Genomic DNA, 23954 nt, shown 5'->3' on the forward strand with positions numbered 1-23954 from the left:
TTCGATGAAAGGTCGCTGATGTAATACAAATATGCTCTCACTCGGTGACTTTTCACGCTTAATTTCTCGGACCCAAAGTATTTCGCATCCCCTGAGACCCAGTCAAACTCCAGTCAGTGTTTTTTTTTATTTTACCATCTAGATCCCATTCTTTTATTCCACATTATCGCCAGTTAGTTTTCTATTTGATAGGGCAGCATTTTCACAGTCGACTTTCTCCCGTCCCCCTCTAAACTCGCAACTGTGCGGGGACCTGTATTAAATCTGCGATTTAAAAGTGTTTCAATGCTTTGGGTGCTGCCTTGATTTATAGGGGTTAGGTGTCGCCTGCCTTCCGCGGTTAATTTGTTACCGCCTGGCTCTCGCAGTGTAATCTCGGTTCCGCTTTGCGATCTCATGGCTTCTGCCCGCTAATTCGCTAAATGCAAACTGAATTGACCATTTTAAAGAATCTTATTTTCTTATTGAGGAACGGAGGTATTAAACCGCACTGCTCCCCGCCCCGCATTCCGAACCCGACACTACAGACACAAACATTCTCAATGTTGAAGGAGCATCATTAACGAGGGAGTTCTACCGTGAGGCTGTTTGTAAACAAGCCTCACATGAATGCCTCTTTAAGGATTGGCGTTGGTGAGTACTGCGTAATCGAATCTGCCCTCTTCGGAATTGCTGATTTGTTGTCCTGGGAGGGGGGTCCACCGGTGGGGGCGGAACCTGGGGTATATCAACTCTCACAGCAAGCCCAAAAGCGCGGCGATTTTTTGAGAGGCTTCGCGATGGCTGACTGTCTGATTGAGATGGAGAACAACAGTGACCTGGTGGACGGTCTCTGCGCAAACGAGAGTGAGATGTGCAATTACACCGATTGGGAGCACTCTTCCTCGGTGGTCCCGGTGCTCTACATGCTGGTTTTTGTCTTCGGACTGTCGGGAAATGGAGTGGTCATCTGCACAGTGTGGCGATCTCGCACCAAGAGGAGATCGGCTGACACCTACATCGGGAACCTGGCGCTGGCGGACTTGGCGTTTGTGGTGACCCTACCTCTGTGGGCTGTGTACGCCGCTCTAGACTATCACTGGCCCTTCGGCTGGTTGCTCTGTAAAGTCAGCAGCTACATTGTGATGATCAACATGTATGCCAGCGTCTTCTGCCTGACCTGTCTCAGCTTTGACCGGTACCTGGCCATCGTGCACTCCCTGTCCAGCAACAAGCTGCGCTCCAGCCGCACTACACTGCTCTCCTTGGCTGCCATCTGGTTCTTGGCCGGGCTGCTGGCTCTCCCTGCCTTACTCCTGCGGAAAACAGAGGAAAAGGAGAACATAACCGTGTGCGCCATGGACTACACCTGGGTGGCGAGCGAAGACACCGAGCATTTTTGGATCGGGGGACTCAGCCTCTTCGCCAGCTCCTTGGGCTTCATCCTACCTTTCCTACTGATGTCCACCTTCTACTGCGCCATCGCCAACACCGTCACCAGGCACTTCCAGAACGTCAAGAAAGAAGAGCAGAAGAAAAGGCGTCTGCTGAAGATCATCAGCGCGCTGGTGTTGGTTTTTGCTATCTGCTGGCTTCCCTTCCACGTTATCAAGACCATCGACGCCCTGTTCTGGCTGGATGTCATCTCCATCCACTGCTCGTTAGATGTATTCCTCCACATGGCCCACCCTTACGCCACTTGCCTGGCCTACATCAACAGCTGTCTCAACCCGTTTCTCTACGCCTTCTTCGACCAGCGTTTCCGATCCCAGTGTCTGTCTGTGCTTCGCTGCTCCAGGTTAAAGAAAGCTCTGCACGTCTCCATCACCTCCATCTCCACCAGCATGAGCAACCCCACCAAAAGCGAGGCACCCTCCTCCGCCACTAAGGTGTAGCGCCCTGCGGCAGGAGGGACTCGAGACTACTCTTTGCCCATTCATTGCTTCCACTCGGTGACTCCAATCTCCTCACCCAATCCAGGACAACCTCTTGGCTGGAACCTGCAGCCCCCACCCTACCCCCGGCTCTGTCCACTGCACCGAGTGAAGTGAGGCTGTTTGGGGCGTGGGGGCCGCCGTTCTAGGTACGGCTAGTCCTCTAGCCGCTGGTTAATCAGTGATCTCCCACGCCCCTGGAAATAATGCTCTCGGTAGCCTCATTCCAGGAGATGGTTAAAGAAATTACTTTTCCTGATGCTTACGTCTGTTTGATAAGTAGGGGTTGGGGTGGTCGGGGATTGGAATGGGGAGGTGGGGTTATGTGGTCCTGAGACAGAAGCCGGTTTCTTCTGAAATAATGTCTTTTTTTCTCTCTCTCTCTCTCTCTCTCTCTCTCTCTCTCTCTCTTTGCGGGATGCTCCCTCACCCTCCCCGCTGCCTCCAATCCCTTTTATTGCGTTCCTGCCCTTCGGTCTCCCCGGCGCAGTCCACAGGGCGCGCTGCCCCTACCCACCGCGCCCCAGCCCACCCCGGACGGTAGTTGCGATGTGGATCTGAATTTGCCGCTCCGCCCTGATATGTGCGAGCGGTGGCGGGAGCTCTGAACGTTTGCTCTCTGGCTTTCCCACAGCGCCCCCAAGTGGATCCCACCGGGCTGGTAGCCCCGAGCGGCGGCACCTGAGGGGTGGGCAATGAATGGAGACTGAAGAAGCGACTGTTTGGGTAAACATGTATGTTTATTTTGCTTTTGGCTACAGCTTGTGCTGAAATCCCGGATGGAAAGCTGAGATATATTTTATAAATATAGCCTGCTTTTGCTGGTTTACAATTTGATAATGGCTGACAGAAACACACGAAACCTTCACTGTGTATTTTTGACTCGTGACAAATCAGGGATCTAAACGTTAAAAGGACCAGTGACATTTTTTTAAAAATATATCGTGCCTGCTTATTAATATTTTGTGACAAATTCCTCGCCGTGGCTTTGTTCATGTAACCTCGAGACCTTGTACTTACACTGTTTCTGATTTTTAAGTCTCGTCACCTTTGCCCGTCGACACGACTAACCAATGATACCCGAAATAGATTATCAGGGCATACAAGTGATTTAAAATTAATCTCAGTTCTCAGTTTTCTGGAGGCTGGCTTCAGACAGTCGAGCAAGTGTGCCGTCTCTTTGACTGGATGCGTGGAAACAGTACGCACAAAGCGCTCTGTGTTTGTGACGGCAGATGCCCGTCTAGGCTGGGTGACCACACATGCTGCTCCTGTAAGGCAAATTATGCAGTCAAACCTAACAAAGGAGAGAGCTACAGCTTTAATGTTAGCATCTGTATAATCAGCTGTCATCCCAAGCATCCTGAATAGCTCTATTTTATTTTGCTCGGCCGGGAACACGACGGGCCGAACAGCCTCACTGAGCGCAAACTTGCGACTCTCGCCTCGACAGTTCCACTGGCGCTCTGCAACCCGTTTAGTACCTCACCCGTGCTTCAAGTTGTAACCTGAATTAAAAACAAATGCTGGAAACGTGAGCCTAGTAAAATAAGGGGAAAAAACTGTTTTAATAATTTTGGTGGAGACTGAAAGGCAAATTCCTTTGTAGGAATGGCTGAAAGAGTGAGGAATCTCTGATCACTCTTGTGTGCTCCTGTGTTACAAAGAGGCAGCTAATTCCTTATAGCAGCATAATATTTAATCAATGAGCCTTGAGCATCTTTTAAATTGTTAAGTTCCACTCAAGAGGGGCGAAGTGGTTAGCACAACGCTTTACTATACCAGCGACCCGGGTTCAATTCCTGTCATTGTCTGTGAGGAGTTTGGACCTTCTCTCCACAATCACATGGGTTTCCTCCAGGAATGGCTGGTAGGTTAATTGGTCTTTGTAAATTGTCCCATGGTTAGGCTAGGGTTAAATCGGGGGTCGCTGGGCAGTGTATCTCAATAAAATAAAATAATAAATTAAAAAGTGCAACAGATTGTTAGTGGATCTGTATCTTGTAAATGTTTTTTTCCTCTCTTAATCTGCCTCCTACTTAAACTTTGAGAGTTAAAGACAACAGCGTAGCTCTCAGGTAAAATAAAAGCAGCTTGTCTGTTGCCAGCTTTGCTAGACCAGGTATACAGGAGCAGATGCGATGGGCTGAATAGCCTGATTCTGTTCCTATATCTTGTGGCCTTGTGTACCTGGCTGGAGAGAATGTACACCCAAAGGTAAACATTTGTATTTTAACAATGGCAAGAGCTTTCATTGGAGACCCTACTAACCAAGACAAAGTACACAATTAACTGCCTGCTTGTGATACTCAATTTGCATATTTTGGTCAGAGTTATAATGGGGTTCATTATTTTAATGAGAAGATAAACTATTTTAATTTTGTAGTGCCTTCTAGAGCTTTTGTTGTTGCCAAAATGTTTTGTTACTGCTGAGTTAGGTGGAAACAGCCTTTCATTTTTGGCTTAATTATGAGCAGTGAAGTATTTTTGAATTGTGTACCAACTGCAAGTGTTGTGATTGTATGAGTTGGTGTGATCGTTTATGGTAAGAACCAGTAAGATACTGGAGATTCCATTTGCCATGATATTTGATATGGCTACATATTGCCTTATATTTGTTTAATATCAATTATTTCTGGACTTTTATATCACTGTCAAACTGTGGATCAGTTTGACATCTTGTTACATTTACAACAGTGTGTCTTATTATTGTATAATGCATATCTGTGTCTTCCTACAAAATAAAACTCTCCAATTGGAGAATAAAGCTTCAAACATGCCATGGTGTGTGCTTTTTTATTGTGATTTGTAATATTCATATTTGAAATGTAATCTGCATTTCACAGTTTGTTTCTTGCACTTCCCCTGACCACGCTTACTTCTCACACGTCATTCATTTGCTAATTCTTAATTACATTTGTGAAAGTATGTTCCATTTTGCAACAATCCTCCATCACACACATTTGCTAGTGTCTGAATTAAGGTTTGTTTCACCAAGTTTCTCAAACATTTCTACTCGCTCTCTCTTTCTGTAGTGTTTTACAGAAGCAGTCTGGTACAGTTTTAACAAAGGACACACATGACATAACACCTCTGAAACTTGGCATCGAATGGTTCAAATGGTTCCATTTAATATCAGAGACTGTATACAGTATACAACCTGAAATTCTCACTCTTTGCAGACATCCACAAAACAAGAAACCTCATAGAATGAATGATCGAAACATCAGAACCCTAAAGTCCCCTTCCCCCATTTGCACCAGCAAAATCACCGCCAGCCCAACCCCACCATGCAAACAACAGCAAAAGCCCCCAAAGATCTAGAGCCCATCAAAACTACAGTCCATGACCTCGCAGTTCAGTATCTCAGACGAGCTCTCTCTGAGTGAAGGAGAGAGAGGTCGCTCTTCTGCAGCAACGAGAGCGGAGACCAGCAACATTGATGCTCCACTGAAGTGTGCAGTTCCTGTTGAAATTAAATAAACACAGCAGCCGATTTGCTGTTTCCGCAAACAGCAATGAAGCATTGCAGAGATGCTTTTAAATAAATTAATATTAAAGTGATTAATATTTGCTAGGGCACAAGATGAAATTTGCCTGCTCTTCCTTATAACAATGCAGTGAGATCCTTAATGAATGCCTGAGAAGGCTGATGGGGGGCCTTTGTCTAACATCTCCAAAAGATGGTATTTCTGGGATTACAAGGGCCTTTCAGCAGTGCCCTGGAAGTATCCAGCAAATCAGGAAGTATCTGTGTAGAGCAGGGATTCCCAACCTGGGGTCCGTATGGACCCCTCGGATAACGGTAGGAGTCCATGGCATAAAAAAGGTTGGGAACCCCTATTCTAAAAAACAACACACAAAATGCTGGAGGAACTCAGCAGGCCAGGCTGCATCTACGGAAAAGAGTATGGTCGACGCCTCAGGCCGAGACCTTCCAGCAGGACATGGTTTCTAACAAAACCAGCTTTATGTGTCAAGATGAAGAACTTAGTTTGAGAAAGGATTTGAGACAGCAGTAGTAGCAAACTGGGTTCAATTCCCGCTGCTGCCTGTAAGGAGGCTGTACATTCTCCCTGTGACCACGTGGGTTTCCTGGCTTCCTCCCACAGTCCAAAGATGTACCAGTTGGCAGATTAAATTGGTTATTGTAAATTGTCTTGAGATTAGGCTTGGATTAAATCGGGGGACTGCTAGGCAGCATGGATCGAAGGGCCAGACAAGCCGATTCCATGCAGGATATTGATAAATATACAATTTTCTGTTAGCCACTTGCATGATGATGCTTTCTAGTAAGATGCACTTATACTATTTTTAACACACCCAAGTACATTTCGGTCACTGAAAGTTGAAGTTAATTTGCTTAGCACATTTTACAAACCTGGTTCTGAGAGGAAAGCTGAAGGTTTTTTTTTGGAAATCATCATCATTAATCATTAACATGGTGAAACCACAACGCAGGCCCACATGCATGCAAATACTTAAAATAACTTTCAATAGATAAAGCTGTGAACTTTCAACTTGCACTGCATCTTAAGTCTGCAACAATGAGCCTATTGTCAGAAATGGGTCTTTGCAGAACTTGCATTCAAAACTCAGTCTTTCAGCCCTTAGTATTGATTGATTAAGAACTCTTGACAATCCATTTGAGATCCTCACTATCATAAATGTCTTCAGCTAATGTTTGTTCTCATGCCGTTAAAGCATCGGAACACATAACTGTACATACTAGTCCTGAAAGCATGTGGAGTTGTACTGCTGAAAACTTGAGTAACCAGATTCTCTCCTGGTTTCCAAGCTCCTGCCTATAAAAATGAAACCGCTTTGCACTCTGGCAGGAACCACCACTGATGTTAGAGAAGGTCACTGGACATCAATCTGGTTTCAATTATCAGCAATGTGGCAGATGGAATTATCAAAAATGTTCTCCATAAGACATTTAGACCACTCAGCCCAATGAGTCTGCTCTGTACTTGATCATGGATGGTTTATTTTCCCTGCCCTCTCCCATAGCCTTTGGCTAATCAAAGACCTATCAACCTCCATTTTTAAAATAGCCAATGATTTTACTTCCCCATTTGTCTGTGGCAATGAATTCCACAGATTCACCACCCTCTGGCTAAAGAAATTCACCCTCATCTCTGTTCTAAAGGGACGACCTTGTATTCTGAGGTGTCCCCATTGGTTGTAGACTCTTGCACTATTAGAAAACATCTTCTTCACGTCCACTCCATCCAAGCATTTCAAGCATTTCTCATGAAGTGTTTTCTAACCAATGATAAGCCCAACACTGCTCAGAGCAACACACACAAAACGCTGGAGGAACTCAGAAGGTCAGGCAGAATCTACGGAAATGAATAAACAGTCGATGTTTTGGGCCAAGGCCCTTCTTCAGGACCGGAAAGGAAGGGGAAAGTCGTGATTTCACCATGACAACTCAAATCTAGACTGTGCTAAGCCTTGGTGTAATCACTGCTGGAGTATGGTTTCCACGCTGATGTAAGAGTGACCGTAATTGAGATGAAAGCAGCACTGAAATATGTCTAAGGTTAGTGGAGGTCACAGGACAAAACAATTCCAGTTGTTGAAGTCACTTCTGGCTCAAAGAAACATGGTTGTGCTTGTTTAAGGGTAATGATCTCAGTCCAGGGCCGGGATTAAACTTCTACATTCCCTCCACGATAACTTTGCTAACGAGCTTCTTGCTTTTACCTGCACAATGTCCGTTCAATTTACAATTCATCAAGTTACAAAGCAGCCTTTGCCCGAGACAGCATCATTAGATAAGTAACAAAGAGCATTAATAATAAATGCATTCAGGGATTGCTCATGAGTAATCCTTAGCAAATCCTATTTACCTTCTGACATCATCATCACTGGATTTTTCAACTTCAACATCCAGCAATCTCTTCTTGATCTCAGTGATTGGGTTTGACTGTGTCATAGTTGCCTGCTTTGGAAAGTTCCTAATCTTACTCTACAAATCTGACTGTAAACATATGTCTCTGCTGAATTGAGGGAATTCTACCATTAGCGTTGAACACATCCTTTGATCTCCTACTTGTGATTAGTCATATAATTACGATTGATAGAATCAAAATCCGAATCACATTTAATATCGCCGGCGTATGTCGTGAAATTTGTTAACTTTACAGCAATGCATGATAACAGAAAGGAAAAAACTGTGAATTAGAGTAAGTATATATATCTATATCAAATAGTTAAATTAAGTTAGTGCAAAAATATAAATTAAAAAAAGTAGTGAGGTAGTGTTCATGGGTTCAATGTCCATTCAGAAATCGGATGGCAGAGGGGAAGAAAGTGTTCCTGAATCACTGAGTGTGTGTCTTCAGGCTTCTGTACCTCCTTCCCGATGGTAACAGTGAGAAGTGGGCATGTCCAGGGTGGTCGGGTCCTTAATGATGGACACTGCCTTTCTGAGGCATGATGCAAAGGGTTAAAAACAGAAGTTAATGTGTAAACCATTCCTATGAGGGTTACTGCTATCTGTGATAAGCTTCTTTGTTTTTGTTATTACCCAAGGAGATGCAGCAGACCTAAACCCCTTGTAAATGCTTCTTTGTTGAGGTGGCCTCTCTGTGCAGTGACAGTCGACAAATACCAGCTGCCACTTAGAAACAAAGCCAACCCAGATCATTGAGTTGGCAGAGAGAAGGGTATTTGAAGTCCCGTGTACAAACTCGGAGGTCCGTGGGAAGAGCAGCCTAGGGGCCTGTGTGAATGGTCTACGTGAGGGTGGAGTGCTGAATCATGCCCCGTCCACCATTAGGTCTGACCCAGGATGGAGCTTCAGTGGCAATGGCACCTTTGACCACTGGAGCGATGAAAGTGAAGCCGGTCGGTGGTGTAGTGGGATCAGCAGTGGTCCTTCGAGGTGAATGGTACGGCCGACTCCTTGCACGCTGGGATTGAGCATCGAGCGAGCTTTTCAGATGAATGTTAAAGAAACAGTAATGTCGCTGCTCGATGTGCCACAAGGCACGGAAAGGAACAACAGCAAAACTCCTGAAATGAATCCAGCAAAAACCAAATGGCCATTGACTATGGGACCCTTGGTTGAGGACTGAAGGAAGAAGTATTCACGCAGGCTTAAGGACTGCATATGAAGACTGGATGGAGGAGAAAAGAAAGAAAGCTATGTCACTTGTGTCCAAGTGGGTAAAACCTGAGGCAATAAACTACTCACCAATTGTCTCCTGTGGTTTAATATAGAATTTTATACTCTTGACCTTTCACCGAACAACTAGTTGCTTCTTGTCCAAGAAGCAGTCAAGTCTTTTTGGTTGGGACCATCAGCTGAAACTCTCTCTGTTCCCATGGATGGATATAAACTATCCCATTCCAGAGTTTGAAGGGAAAGATGGGAGTTATCTTTGGTGCGTCACCCATTATTTATCACCCAGTAAGCATTGTTAAAAGTAAAGGCCATCTGGTCATTAACATATTATTTGTGGGAACTTGCTGTGCATAAATTGATTATTGTATTTCCCACGCTTTAGTGGGTACCACATTTCAAAGTATTCAGTTCTCTGAGAAGTTTTTTGGAGCATCAAGAAAGAGAAATTAACTGAATTTCAATAACAAGAGTCTTTCTTTTAGGAGCTCCGCTGGAGGCACAATTGCCCTTGAGAAGGCCTGCTCCCATGTCTGCTCCCACCTGACCCTGATCTGCGGGGGGAGGGGGGTAGCTGAGCAGGAGCTACACCTTGCCCAAGGGTGACCTGCAGGCTAGCGAAGGGAAGGAGAGCCTTACACCTCCTTTGAGAGAGAGACTGATTTCCACCCCACCACCCAATGTTACAAAGTACATTCAAAGATTCAAAGTTAGTATACAGTATACAACCCTGAGATTCCCCACAGACAGCCACGAAACAAAAAACATGGAAACCATTCAAAGATGAAGATCAACCTTCCCCCTCCCCCACCGCACAAAGGAAAAATTAAAAAATGCACAAACAGCAACAAAAAAAGAGAGTAAAACACAGAATATAAAACTCAAGATTTACAAGAGTCTGGGCATATTCAGTTCAGTTTAGTTCTATATCTGCAGGTAAAATTACAAATAAAGCTAATCTTTCTTCTTTAATCTGTTTGAATTTAAATGGAAGCTCAGGGTCACTCCCATGGACTGAGCACAGGTGCACTGTACTCAGTACAGTGAGGTGGTGGACTGTGGAGTGATCGCCCCATGTGGGTTTGGTTTCTGCAGTGTAGATGAGACCTTATTCTGGACATTGAACGCAGTATATAGATTGCAATGCTGAGAGAGTAAGGCAGGGGTACATGTGATGTCCAGTGGTGGAATCTTGTTGGAGCTGGCAGAAGTTGTGAAGATGATCCATGAGGATGATCAGGAGGAAGGTGAGGACCTGGGGAAATCTGATCCTGTTGTGTCCAGGAGGAGGAAGGGGTGGTGAGGCAAATAGATGAGATCAGTCTCACTAGAACGTGTAAAACTGGAGTGGAGGCAAGTCATCCTCAACCCAAAGGAGAGAGGATATTAAAAACGATTTTTAAATTATTTGGGTAGAGAATCCTGCACAGGATCAAAATGTGCTGCAGAGAGTTGTAAACTCAGTCAGCTCAATCATGGGCACTAGCCTCTGTAGTATCCAGGACATCTTCAAGGAGTGACGCCTCAAAATGGCATCCATCATTAAGGACCCCCATTGCCCAGGACATGCCCTCTTCCCATTGCTACCATCAGGAAGGAAGTACAGAAGCCTGAAGGCACACACTCAGCGATTCAGGAACAGCTTCTTGCCCTCTACTATCTGATTTCTGAATGAACATTGAACCCATGAACATGACCTTACTACTTTCTTTCACACTACTTAATTAATTTAACATATATATATATAGTTTTGCTGTAACTGACAGTTTTATTATTTACGTATTACAATGTACTGCTGCCACGACAACAAATTTCACGACACACGCGAGTGATATTAAACCTGATTCTGATTCTGAATCCTGCGAGGCTTTCCCTGCAGAGTCCCAAATAATCACCAGTGCTTTAAAAAAATGGCAACAACATTAAATTCAGGCCATTTCCTTTCCAGAGACAGATGGTAACGAATTTGGCCATGAAACACTCAGTTTATTGCAACCAGAGTCTGTTTTTAGCCCCATTCATGGTCACACGCCTTCAGCAGGCCCTTCACATTCCACCTCTGGCTCACTGAAGTGGGAATAATCACTGACAAAGCTCAGCAAAGTTTGTTTGGAAATCTGCTGACTTCTACAAAAAGAAAATTAGGGATATCTGGTCTGTGTTGACAAGTGGCTTCCTCTTCCCCTGAGCCACTATTTCTGACTTGTGCTTGTTGATTTCCCCTCATAAAAGGGACCTGTGTGCATTGGGTTGTCTCTGCGCCTAGAACTCGGCTCTCTGCCACTTTCCTCCTCGTCCTCAGGAAGGGACTGGAATCTAAACAGAATGGAGCGAGATTTGAAAAAAAATGGCCAGTCTCACCGCTCAAAGATAAAGACTTTTATTCCAAAGCGAGCCAGCTGTCAGGGATTTCCTGAGAACCGCGTATCCTTGGAGACACGGTTTTAGGCCCTGCTTCATTCGTTTATTTTGGCTTTGGAAGGGAAATGTACACAATGTTGACTTGTTCAAGGAGGCTTCTTTCAAAGGGTTTGAACACACTCCTGTCAGAAGCTGCTCCTGAAAGAACCAACATTTGCTTTAGTAAATGGGCTCAGATTTATTAAAGAGTGTAAATTGTGAAAAGGGGGAGGGGTAGGGAACTGTTAAACCCATAATGCAACACATTACCAGGCCTGAAAATAATCCCAACCATCATTTTCAAACATATAACACTCTGCTCATAAGGGGAGGCTTGGAAAACTTTCCAAAGGGAAAAGCGGGTGGGGGAGCCAGAGATCTGAAAGGCTGAACAACAGAAAGGCCTCATTAGAGGAGCCAGGCAAAGAAAGACTTGTGTTTATAAAATGTCTTTCATCACATCACTAAGTATTTTATAATTAAGTGTAGTTACTGTTAAGGCAGGAAACACCACAGCTAATTTACACAAAGCATGCTCCCACAAACAGCTGGAGACGCAAGAGTCTGCAGATGCTGGATTCTGGAGCTTCAAAGTGCCGGGCAAACTCAGCAGGTCGAGCAGCGTCTGTGGGGGAGTGGGGAGAAGGGAATGCCCAGATTTTGGGTCGACGCTGTTCAACCTCCCGAGTTTCTCCACCAGGCTTTTCATTGTCTCTTAAACAACTATTCGATAATAATCAGATGATCTTTTCCATTGATGTGGAGGAGGGATTAATACTGACTCGAACACTTGGGATAGATCCAGTGGTATTATTTGACATCATGCCGTGAGATCTTTCACATCCAACTCTGACAGTAGTTCGGACTTTGCTTTAGCCTTCCATCTGGAAAACTGCCCAAGATCAAAGTAAGCTGTAAGCTCACTTAGCCCCATCATGGGCATTAGCCTCTCCTGCATCCAGGACACCAGTCCTCATCAAACGGTCAGAAGTGGAAAGGGTGAGGTATTTTAAGTTCCTGGGTGTCAACATCTCTGAGGATCAATCCTGGGCCCAACGTATCGATGCAGCTACAAAGAAGGCACAACATATTTCATTAGGAGTTTGAGGAGATTTGGTATATTTGCAAATTTCTACAGATGTTCCATGGAGAGCATTCTGACTGGCTGAATCACCGTCTCGTATGGGGGGGCACACTACACAGGATCAAAGTAAGCTGCAGAAAATTGTAAACTCAGTCAGCTCCATCATGGGCACTAGACTCCCGGCAACCAGGACATCTCCAAGGAGCGATGCCTCAAAATGACGACATCCATCGTTAAGAAACCCCATCACCCAGGACATACCCTCTTCTCATTGCTACCATCAGGGAGGAGGTAAAAGAGCCTGGAGGCACACACTCAGCGATTCAGGGACATCTTCTTCCCCTCTGCCATCAGAATTCTGACTGGACATTGAGCCATGAACACTTCCTCACTACTTTTTTCTCTCTTTTTGCACTACTTACTTAATTTAACTTTCTTAATACTGTATATATTCAGGCGGTGGCGTGGAGATGTGTCTCTACCAAAGGAGGTGTAAGGCGCTCCTTCCCTCCACTAGCCTGCAGGTCACCCTTGGGCAAGGTGTAGCAGCTGCTCAGCCCCCACCACCCCTCCATCAGGGTCATGTGAAGCCATGGGAGCCGGTGGTGGATGGTCGTATGAGCAGCTGGAGCATATCACAAGTCCTGGTTATGCGACCACCGACACCGGGCAGACAACCTCTGGAGGGTATTGATAATGGCCTGGGTCAGTCATCTTGTAAAGACACTGCCCAGAAGAAGGCAGTGGCACACCACTTCTGTAGAAAAATTTGCCAAAAACAATCATGGTGATGGAAAGACCATGATTGCCCACATCATAGGACATGGCACATAATGATGATGAATATATACACGTCTTACAGTAATTACAGTTTTTTATTATTTTGTATAAGATGATGAGAGGCAATGATAGTCAGAGGGTTTTTCCCAGGGCTGAAGGGGCTAACACGAGAGGGCACAGGTTTAAGGTGCTGGGGAGTAGGTACAGAGGAGATGTCAGGGGTAAGTTTTTTACTCAGAGTGGTGAGTGCGTGGAATGGGCTGCCGGCAACGGTGGTGGAGGCAAATACATTAGGGTCTTTTAAGAGGCTCCTGGATAGGTACTTGGAGCTTAGGAAAACAGAGGGTGATGGGTAACTCTAGGTAATTTCTAAAGTAAGTACATGTTCGGCACAGCATTTTGTTTCTGACCTCTATCCTCAGACCGATTTTGACTCTTTTTCACCTTGTTTGCGGAGAGATTGGAGCCCACCCTGTCCAGTGGGTGGGCAGTGACTCGATCCACATTCAGATGACTGGCCATTGACATTAAACAATGAGTGGGATAACCCGAGAAACGGCAGCACTTCACTAATGTTTCAAAGCCTAAGTGATGATAAGGTTCAGAACTCACAGGAACTTTTTATACCCACAGTATCAATAAAGAGGCTTTTTTTTACTCCAACAGCTCTTATTTTTAACTACATTATTCCATGAAAGGAGAGAGGTGATTGGGATGAGAGTGATGATGGCTGTGAGTGAAGTTTAGATTATGGCCGGAACACTGGCAGTCTCTACTCCATGGGTTCCCAACTTAAGATTCACAGTCCCCTCAGTTAATGGAAGAGGTCCATGGCATCAAAAAAGATTGGTAACCGCTGCTCTAAATGAAACGAAAAATACCTGCAGGACTCAGAAGCCACAAAACCAAACTCACTGTGCACATTCAACAGTAGCTGACACCCACCTCGACATATAGAATAGATTCATCATCACACATCCCATTCTAGTACCTTCAGATATTTCTCTAACAATGATAATGTAATCAACGGAGACATATTCAATATGACCTTAAGACATAGGAGCAGAGTTAGGCCATCTGGCCCATTGAGTCTGCTCCGCCATTTCATCATGGCTGATCCATTTCCCTCTCAACCCCAGTCTCCTGCCTTCTCCACCCTGACTAATCCAGAACCTATCAACCTCCTCCTTAAACACTCATGATGACCTGGTCTCCACAGGCGCCTGTGGTAATGAATTCCACAGCAGCTCTGTGTAGCCTGTTCTCTTGTTTGTTCACCGACCCTTCACAATTCCGCTGCTACCCAACTACCCCACTCAATCACTTCAGCTTACCTTTGGGATGTGAGAGAAAACTCGAGCGCATGAGAAAATTGTGGACACAGTCGTCCTTCACAGGAAAAGCCCTCCCCACCACTGAGCACGTTTACAGGGGCACCGTCACAAGAAAGCAGCTTCCATCATCAGGGATCCCAACCACCCAGGACACGCTCTCTTCTCGATGCTGCCATCAGGATGAAGGAACAGGAGCCTCAGGACTCGCACCACCAGGTTCAGGAACAGTTACTACCCCTCAACCATCAGGCTCTTGAACCAAAGGGGATAACTTCACTTGTCCCATCATTGAAATGTTCCCACAACCTCACTTTCAAGGACTCTTCATCTCATGTTCTTGATATTTGTTGCTTATTTATTTATCATTATTTCTTTCTTTTTGTATTTGCACAGTTTGTTGTCTTTTGCACTCTGCTTGAATGTGTAATTCTGTCACTGATTCTGTTATGGTTATCATTCTATGGATTTATTGAGTATGCCTGCAAGAAAATGAATCTGTGGGTTGTATATGGTGACGTATCTGTACTTTGGCTTTGAACTTTGAAAGCAGCATCCATCATCAAAGCCTCCCACCATCTGGACCATGCCTTCTTCTCGTGACCACCATCAGAGGCTACAGAATCCTTACAGTATTTAGTGAGCCAGCTAGTCTGAGCCAGTAGACACAAAGCAGACGGGTGCCCAGCCAATGGCTATTCTGGAATACTTGTGGAGATGGGGATAGGATCGAATTCCTTGAAAGGTTTTATCCCCCATGAGACTCGTGTGCTTTGCTCTGCAGCTTCACAGAAGTTTGAAAGATCCAAAATCCTGTCTGACTCCTGAGCGTAAATTTGGCCTAGCTCTGCCTAGAGGAGGAGCTGATTCACGAGCGCTTAACAGCAATGAATGCAGGATGACAAGGAGTGAATAAATATTTGATACCATTCCACCATAATTATCTGATAAATGTGGCAAACAGTGATCTATTGCTAGACACAAATTCTGCCAGCATACCACGTACAGCAAATACCCACCTGAGTTCTTCAATGGCGTGTCCTGTTAGCTCTCAAGTGTGGTTTAATGTCTGTCCATTTTGAGAACAAGAGAATTGTTATCCTCTGCATGAAGAAGGACGTACACTGATACGAGAGGTCAAGTTACTGAGTTCCACTGTTGCCCTCATATTGACACAAAGTCTTTCAGCTTAGGCCAGATGGTGCCAATTCTGTTTGTCGCTTGGCTAGACCGCATTTCGAAGAATCCTTGGCATAAATACTCTTAGTCCATGTTTTTAAACTGCACTGGTCATCTGACAATCCAAACATTCTGTTTGGAAAGGCAATAAACTTTCATCTGGACTCTTGCCCAGACTGGACCATTCTCTCCAAGTGTGTTTGTAGATTCACTTTTGTGGTGCATTTTGCTGTGTTTCCTGAGCAACCTGAAAGGCTGCAACTGGGAAATCCTTGAATGGAAGTTGCTGCGTGAAAATTGACCGTACATAACCTCTATCAGAGGATTCATCCATTGATCTGAATAGTGTCAGTATTTACATATCGTTTTCATGAACAATGATCAATTATAAGATATGATTTTCCTGGCAAAATATATCACCTTTGTATCATAGAGGCTGCCATTGTTTGAATTGGCACTCTAGGTCCTAGAATTACCAGTAGTGGTTATGACAACCAACTGTCGAGTCAGTTACTTCGAAGGTAATTAAAAACGTTGATCATTTAAGTGTATTGTCTGTGCATCATCTGGTCTTTTGGAGGCTTTTAAACTGCCTTTGAAGCCAAACTTAGCTCTGTCTAGGAAGTGTCACACATATTTCAGTGTAGAAGTTGTGAAACTAAAATATTTTGGAGCAAGCATTTACAATCAGACGAAGGTGTCTTCTCACGGTGTGATCCTCGTCATGCCTTTGCATTAGGACACGAAACAGATCACCTCTGGTTAACGAGTGACACACACAGAACGCTGGAGGAACTCGGGTCCTGCCCAAGGGTCTCAGCACGAAACGTCGACTGTACGTTTTTCCACAGATGCTGCCTGGCCTGCAAGAAGGAGGTGCTCTGGTGACAAGTACCGTACTTGCTTCCCAATGGCACCTTACATTAACAGTACAAATGTATAGGCCCGGTAACAATGTGAATGCATACACCGCGGGACATCCTGAATGTAAAGAAAGGCATGCACTGATTTTGTATTTCTTAAAAATAGCTTTTTATGAATAAATTTTATTTTTGAAATCAAAAAAAACCCTTGCTCAAATCTCTGTAACAAATAGCAGGGTAGCATAGCGGTTTATGTGACACTATTCCAGTGCCAGTGACACTGGTTCAATTCCAAAGCTGACTGTAAGGAGTTTGCACGTTCTCCCCATGACCATGTGGGTTTCCTCCAGGAGCTCTGGTTTCCTCCCACAGTCCATACTGGTTAGTAGGTTAATTAGACACAAGGGAGTAATTAGGCAGCATAGGTGTGTTAGGCTAGAAGGGCCTGTTATCTCTGAATCTAAATCATTCAGAATATATCTTAATTTTTTAAAATTTAATCTGATTTCTTTTTTAGTGAAGATGCTTGTCAAATGCTGAGGAACTCATTTCACTTTTCTGGACCCCATAAAGTCATGAGGCACCATGCGACCAGTGGGTGATCTGACATGTACCGTGCCACTGAGCTGCCACCATTGTCATGTACCCATGACCCATGCCACCACCAGAGGGAGGAGCTGCCACCATCATCACGTACCCGTGACCCATGCCACCACCAGGGGGATGAGCTGCCACCATCGTCACGTACCCATGACCCATGCCACCACCAGGGGGATGAGCTGCCACCATCATCACGTACCCGTGACCCATGCCACCACCAGAGGGATGAGCTGCCACCATCGTCACGTACCCATGCCACCACCAGGGGGATGAGCTGCCACCATCGTCACGTACCCATGACCCATGCCACCACCAGGGGGATGAGCTGCCACCATCGTCACGTACCCATGACCCATGCCACCACCAGGGGGATGAGCTGCCACCATCATCACGTACCCGTGACCCATGCCACCACCAGAGGGATGAGCTGCCACCATCGTCACGTACCCATGCCACCACCAGGGGGATGAGCTGCCACCATCGTCACGTACCCATGACCCATGCCACCACCAGGGGGATGAGCTGCCACCATCGTCACGTACCTATGCCACCACCAGGGGATGAGCTGCCACCATCAACACTTACCCATGCCACCACCAGGGGGATGAGCTGCCACCATCGTCACGTACCCATGACCCATGCCACCACCAGGGGGATGAGCTGCCACCATCGTCACGTACCCATGACCCATGCCACCACCAGGGGGATGAGCTGCCACCATCATCACGTACCCATGCCACCACCAGGGGGATGAGCTGCCACCATCATCACGTACCCATGTCACCACCAGGGGGATGAGCTGCCACCATCGTCACGTACCCATGACCCATGCCACCACCAGGGGGATGAGCTGCCACCATCATCACGTACCCATGCCACCACCAGGGGGATGAGCTGCCACCATCGTCACGTACCCATGCCACCACCAGGGGGATGAGCTGCCACCATCGTCACGTACCCATGCCACCACCAGGGGGATGAGCTGCCACCATCGTCACGTACCCATGCCACCACCAGGGGGATGAGCTGCCACCATCGTCACGTACCCATGCCACCACCAGGGGGATGAGCTGCCACCATCGTCACGTACCCATGCCACCACCAGGGGGATGAGCTGCCACCATCGTCACGTACCCATGACCCATGCCACCACCAGGGGGATGAGCTGCCACCATCGTCACGTACCCATGACCCATGCCACCACCAGGGGGATGAGCTGCCACCATCGTCACGTACCCATGCCACCACCAGGGGGATGAGCTGCCACCATCATCACGTACCCATGCCACCACCAGGGGGATGAGCTGCCACCATCGTCACGTACCCATGCCACCACCAGGGGGATGAGCTGCCACCATCGTCACGTACCCATGACCCATGCCACCACCAGGGGGATGAGCTGCCACCATCGTCACGTACCCATGACCCATGCCACCACCAGGGGGATGAGCTGCCACCATCGTCACGTACCCATGACCCATGCCACCACCAGGGGGATGAGCTGCCACCATCATCACGTACCCATGCCACCACCAGGGGGATGAGCTGCCACCATCGTCACGTACCCATGCCACCACCAGGGGGATGAGCTGCCACCATCGTCACGTACCCATGCCACCACCAGGGGGATGAGCTGCCACCATCGTCACGTACCCATGCCACCACCAGGGGATGAGCTGCCACCATCATCACGTACCCATGCCACCACCAGGGGGATGAGCTGCCACCATCGTCACGTACCCATGACCCATGTCACCACCAGGGGGATGAGCTGCCACCATCGTCACGTACCCATGACCCATGCCACCACCAGGGGGATGAGCTGCCACCATCGTCACGTACCCATGACCCATGTCACCACCAGGGGGATGAGCTGCCACCATCGTCACGTACCCATGACCCATGTCACCACCAGGGGGATGAGCTGCCACCATCGTCACGTACCCATGACCCATGTCACCACCAGGGGGATGAGCTGCCACCATCGTCACGTACCCATGACCCATGCCACCACCAGGGGGATGAGCTGCCACCATCATCACGTACCCGTGACCCATGCCACCACCAGAGGGATGAGCTGCCACCATCGTCACGTACCCATGCCACCACCAGGGGGATGAGCTGCCACCATCGTCACGTACCCATGACCCATGCCACCACCAGGGGGATGAGCTGCCACCATCGTCACGTACCTATGCCACCACCAGGGGATGAGCTGCCACCATCGTCACGTACCCATGACCCATGCCACCACCAGGGGGATGAGCTGCCACCATCGTCACGTACCCATGACCCATGCCACCACCAGGGGGATGAGCTGCCACCATCATCACGTACCCATGACCCATGCCACCACCAGGGGGATGAGCTGCCACCATCATCACGTACCCATGCCACCACCAGGGGGATGAGCTGCCACCATCATCACGTACCCATGCCACCACCAGGGGGATGAGCTGCCACCATCGTCACGTACCCATGCCACCACCAGGGGGATGAGCTGCCACCATCGTCACGTACCCATGACCCATGCCACCACCAGGGGGATGAGCTGCCACCATCGTCACGTACCCATGACCCATGCCACCACCAGGGGGATGAGCTGCCACCATCGTCACGTACCCATGCCACCACCAGGGGATGAGCTGACACCATCATCACTTACCCATGCCACCACCAGGGGGATGAGCTGCCACCATCGTCACGTACCCATGCCACCACCAGGGGGATGAGCTGCCACCATCGTCACGTACCCATGCCACCACCAGGGGGATGAGCTGCCACCATCATCACGTACCCATGCCACCACCAGGGGGATGAGCTGCCACCATCGTCACGTACCCATGTCCCATGTCACCACCAGGGGGATGAGCTGCCACCATCGTCACGTACCCATGTCCCATGTCACCACCAGGGGGATGAGCTGCCACCATCGTCACGTACCCATGACCCATGTCACCACCAGGGGGATGAGCTGCCACCATCGTCACGTACCCATGACCCATGCCACCACCAGGGGGATGAGCTGCCACCATCGTCACGTACCCATGACCCATGCCACCACCAGGGGGATGAGCTGCCACCATCATCACGTACCCATGACCCATGCCACCACCAGGGGGATGAGCTGCCACCATCATCATGTACCCATGCCACCACCAGGGGGATGAGCTGCCACCATCATCACGTACCCATGACCCATGCCACCACCAGGGGGATGAGCTGCCACCATCGTCACGTACCCATGACCCATGCCACCACCAGAGGAATGAGCTGCCACCATCATCACGTACCCATGCCACCACCAGGGGGATGAGCTGCCACCATCGTCACGTACCCATGCCACCACCAGGGGGATGAGCTGCCACCATCGTCACGTACCCATGACCCATGCCACCACCAGGGGGATGAGCTGCCACCATCATCACGTACCCATGCCACCACCAGGGGGATGAGCTGCCACCATCGTCACGTACCCATGCCACCACCAGGGGGATGAGCTGCCACCATCATCACGTACCCATGACCCATGCCACCACCAGGGGGATGAGCTGCCACCATCATCACGTACCCATGCCACCACCAGGGGGATGAGCTGCCACCATCGTCACGTACCCATGCCACCACCAGGGGGATGAGCTGCCACCATCATCACGTACCCATGCCACCACCAGGGGGATGAGCTGCCACCATCGTCACGTACCCATGACCCATGTCACCACCAGGGGGATGAGCTGCCACCATCGTCACGTACCCATGACCCATGCCACCACCAGGGGGATGAGCTGCCACCATCGTCACGTACCCATGACCCATGCCACCACCAGGGGGATGAGCTGCCACCATCGTCACGTACCCATGACCCATGCCACCACCAGGGGGATGAGCTTCCACCATCGTCACGTACCCATGACCCATTCCACCACCAGGGGGATGAGCTGCCACCATCGTCACGTACCCATGACCCATTCCACCACCAGGGGGATGAGCTGCCACCATCGTCACGTACCCATGACCCATGCCACCACCAGGGGGATGAGCTGCCACCATCGTCACGTACCCATGCCACCACCAGGGGGATGAGCTGCCACCATCATCACGTACCCATGACCCATGCCACCACCAGGAGGATGAGCTGCCACCATCGTCATGTACCCATGACCCATGCCACCACCAGGGGGATGAGCTGCCACCATCGTCACGTACCCATGACCCATGCCACCACCAGGGGGAGGAGCTGCCACCATCATCACGTACCCATGCCACCACCATGCGAAGAACAATCTGAACTACAAAGGGAGCAGAGTCAGCAAAGTCTCACTCACACAGAAAGGCAGAACAGATCCAACCAGCTCTTGTGAGTCCTGAACTGGGTCCTCTCTGCCACTGGCTGGCCAGCAATCTTCTTCTCCACCACCCCCACCACAACCATCTTAGCATCAGGCACCTAACTGAACCTTTTCCATAATGGAAAGTGACCTCTGATATATATGATGTACAATGTCTGAAATACATCTTATGGAAATGTTTGTTTGATGATGAACTTCAATAAAAAAATTACCAAAAAAAATGGAAAAGTGACCTCCCACCTAACAAGTTTTCACATGATAAAGGTTCTTTAGAAATATAATCTCTTCATTAATCTGGGGAGGTTAATTAATTATCTGGGGAGGTTAATAATCAATTAACTAAATTATTGATCTGCTGGTTCAAATAATTCTCTTTTTCACACCATATTTTTATTGTGTTTGGTATAAATTATTTTAGTACAGTTTTTTCATAGTGTAATCTGTTATGCATCCTAGCCATTATTTAAATGGCTTCAGAAGAGGGAAACATAAATGTTGTCAGCAAACCAAGACAATTCTATCTGTCTCTTTGTTTCTGATACTCACCAAGATCTAACTGCACATCCATTGTCTTCTAGATGATCTGAGCAGATCTATCAGCAGTCTACACCCAGCTCAGTCTGATCCAATTCTTTGGACAAATCTCTGCTCTCAGCGAGTAGAAAATAAACCATCCCAACTCAAACAAACACATGATGTTACGTGTGTTTCTGGTTTTTTGGTTACTCTTTTATTTGTTGCTAATTTGCGTGATTTTGAACGGGGCGGACTGGATCTGCGGCCTGCAGTCAACGAACGACGCAGGGCTAAATTGATCTGAACCGAACTAAACTGAAGATTCCTAGACTGTTTCAAGGACTCTGTGGTTTGATGTTTAATATTCTGTGCGTTATTTGTCATTTTTTGTCGTTTGCGCGATTTGTTTTCTTTTGCACATTGGGTGTTCGATGTTTTCTGTGAACGGGGTCCATGGTGTTTCTTTGTTCCACGGCCGTCTGCAGGGAAACGAATCTCAGGGTTGTATTCTGCATTCACACTTTGATAACAAATGTAATTTGAATCTTTGAAACGCAGCCAGTTAAAAATACTTAGAGTTGCCATGTAGGTGAAGTAATGTCTAGCCTTGCTCATACTCTCCATGTAAACTGAGTCTGTTTAGCTTTACCTGAGTTTTTCTCTCTATCCTGTAATGAATACAGAATTTCTTCACTTCCTCGCTGGCAGAGGGGCTCAGAAGTTGGCTGGTGTGACTCAAAATACCAACCTTTGGCTGCCTAACACCAAACGTCAAGTCATATTCACACCTTCCACAGCCGAGGGGAGGACGATGTTGACCCTGGATGGGGAGGCTAGAACCCGGGGTCACATTCTCAAACTACGGGGAAAGGCTACTCAGGACAGAGGAGGAAAAAAATTCCTTGACACGGGATTCAACTCACTCACTGACTGCATGTAAGGCTTTGGTAAAAGGGAAGTGAAGCTGTGTCATGTGCTTCCTGTGTGGAGGGGCAGGCATGAATGGCTGACTTTGTTTCAGACGTGCTGACTGCAGTTCTCCACCATCTGATCTCGAGCTTATGCTGCTTTCTACAGTTCTCCACACACACACAAAGTGTCTCTGCCTGAAGCATCGATTTATTCATTTCCATAGACGCTGCCTGACCTGCTGAGTTCCTCCAGCATTTTGTGTCTGTTACTCTGGATTTCCAGCATCTGCAGCATCTCTTGTGCCTATACGGCTCTGTGGCTGAGAACCCAACTTCAGTTATTGGCTTGCTCTTGTTGTTTTGTACGGTTTGTTTGGTATTCTCCCCCTGCTCATTGGTATTTTTTATTGAGTTCTACCTGGTTTCTTTGTTTTGTGGCTGCCTGTAAGGAGACGAATCTCACGGTTGTATAATGTGGATTAACTTTGATAATAAATTACCTTTGACATTTCTCCTTCCACTGTCCTCTCCCTGAACCTGTACTCAGGAGACTGAATGCCCAGGACTATTCTCTGCTTTTTCTGCTACTTTTAACCCACAACTCAGGGGCATCCGATGTGCCCTACACTCACTGGACATGGCTGTGTATGTACAGAAAACTCCTGATAGTTTTCTCCTGAACTAGACAAGGTCGTATACAGATCAAGGGATGGAGGGTTTTTTTAAATGTCCTTGCTTTTATTGGACCAGGCATTGATGTTACAGGGAAAATCCATCCTATTGTGTTAAGCCTTGTTTCAGTGTGAGGCTTGGAACAGGAACCAGAGCCACAGAACGGACGTACTGGGATTGTGTTTGATGGCAGAGGGTGGCCTTGTTTGGTGCTTCCCTCT

The 23954-nt window shown here is 47.5% G+C and overlaps 1 protein-coding gene across 1 annotated transcript; it reads left to right on the forward strand.

The window, feature by feature from the left end:
- Positions 1-729: 729 nt before the first annotated feature.
- On the forward strand, positions 730-4688 carry aplnra (apelin receptor a). The gene has a single exon (XM_073065794.1). The coding sequence runs from the start codon at positions 780-782 to the stop codon at positions 1872-1874; it is 1095 nt and encodes a 364-aa protein (XP_072921895.1). The 5' UTR covers positions 730-779; the 3' UTR covers positions 1875-4688.
- The last annotated feature ends 19266 nt before the right edge of the window (positions 4689-23954 follow it).

This window comes from Hemitrygon akajei, chromosome 14 (assembly GCF_048418815.1).
Source record: "Hemitrygon akajei chromosome 14, sHemAka1.3, whole genome shotgun sequence".
Lineage (NCBI taxonomy): Eukaryota > Metazoa > Chordata > Chondrichthyes > Myliobatiformes > Dasyatidae > Hemitrygon > Hemitrygon akajei.

Excerpts from the sequence above, each read along its gene's own strand:
- aplnra (XM_073065794.1), top strand. The coding sequence starts at position 780 with ATGGCTGACTGTCTGATTGAGATGGAGAACAACAGTGACCTGGTGGAC.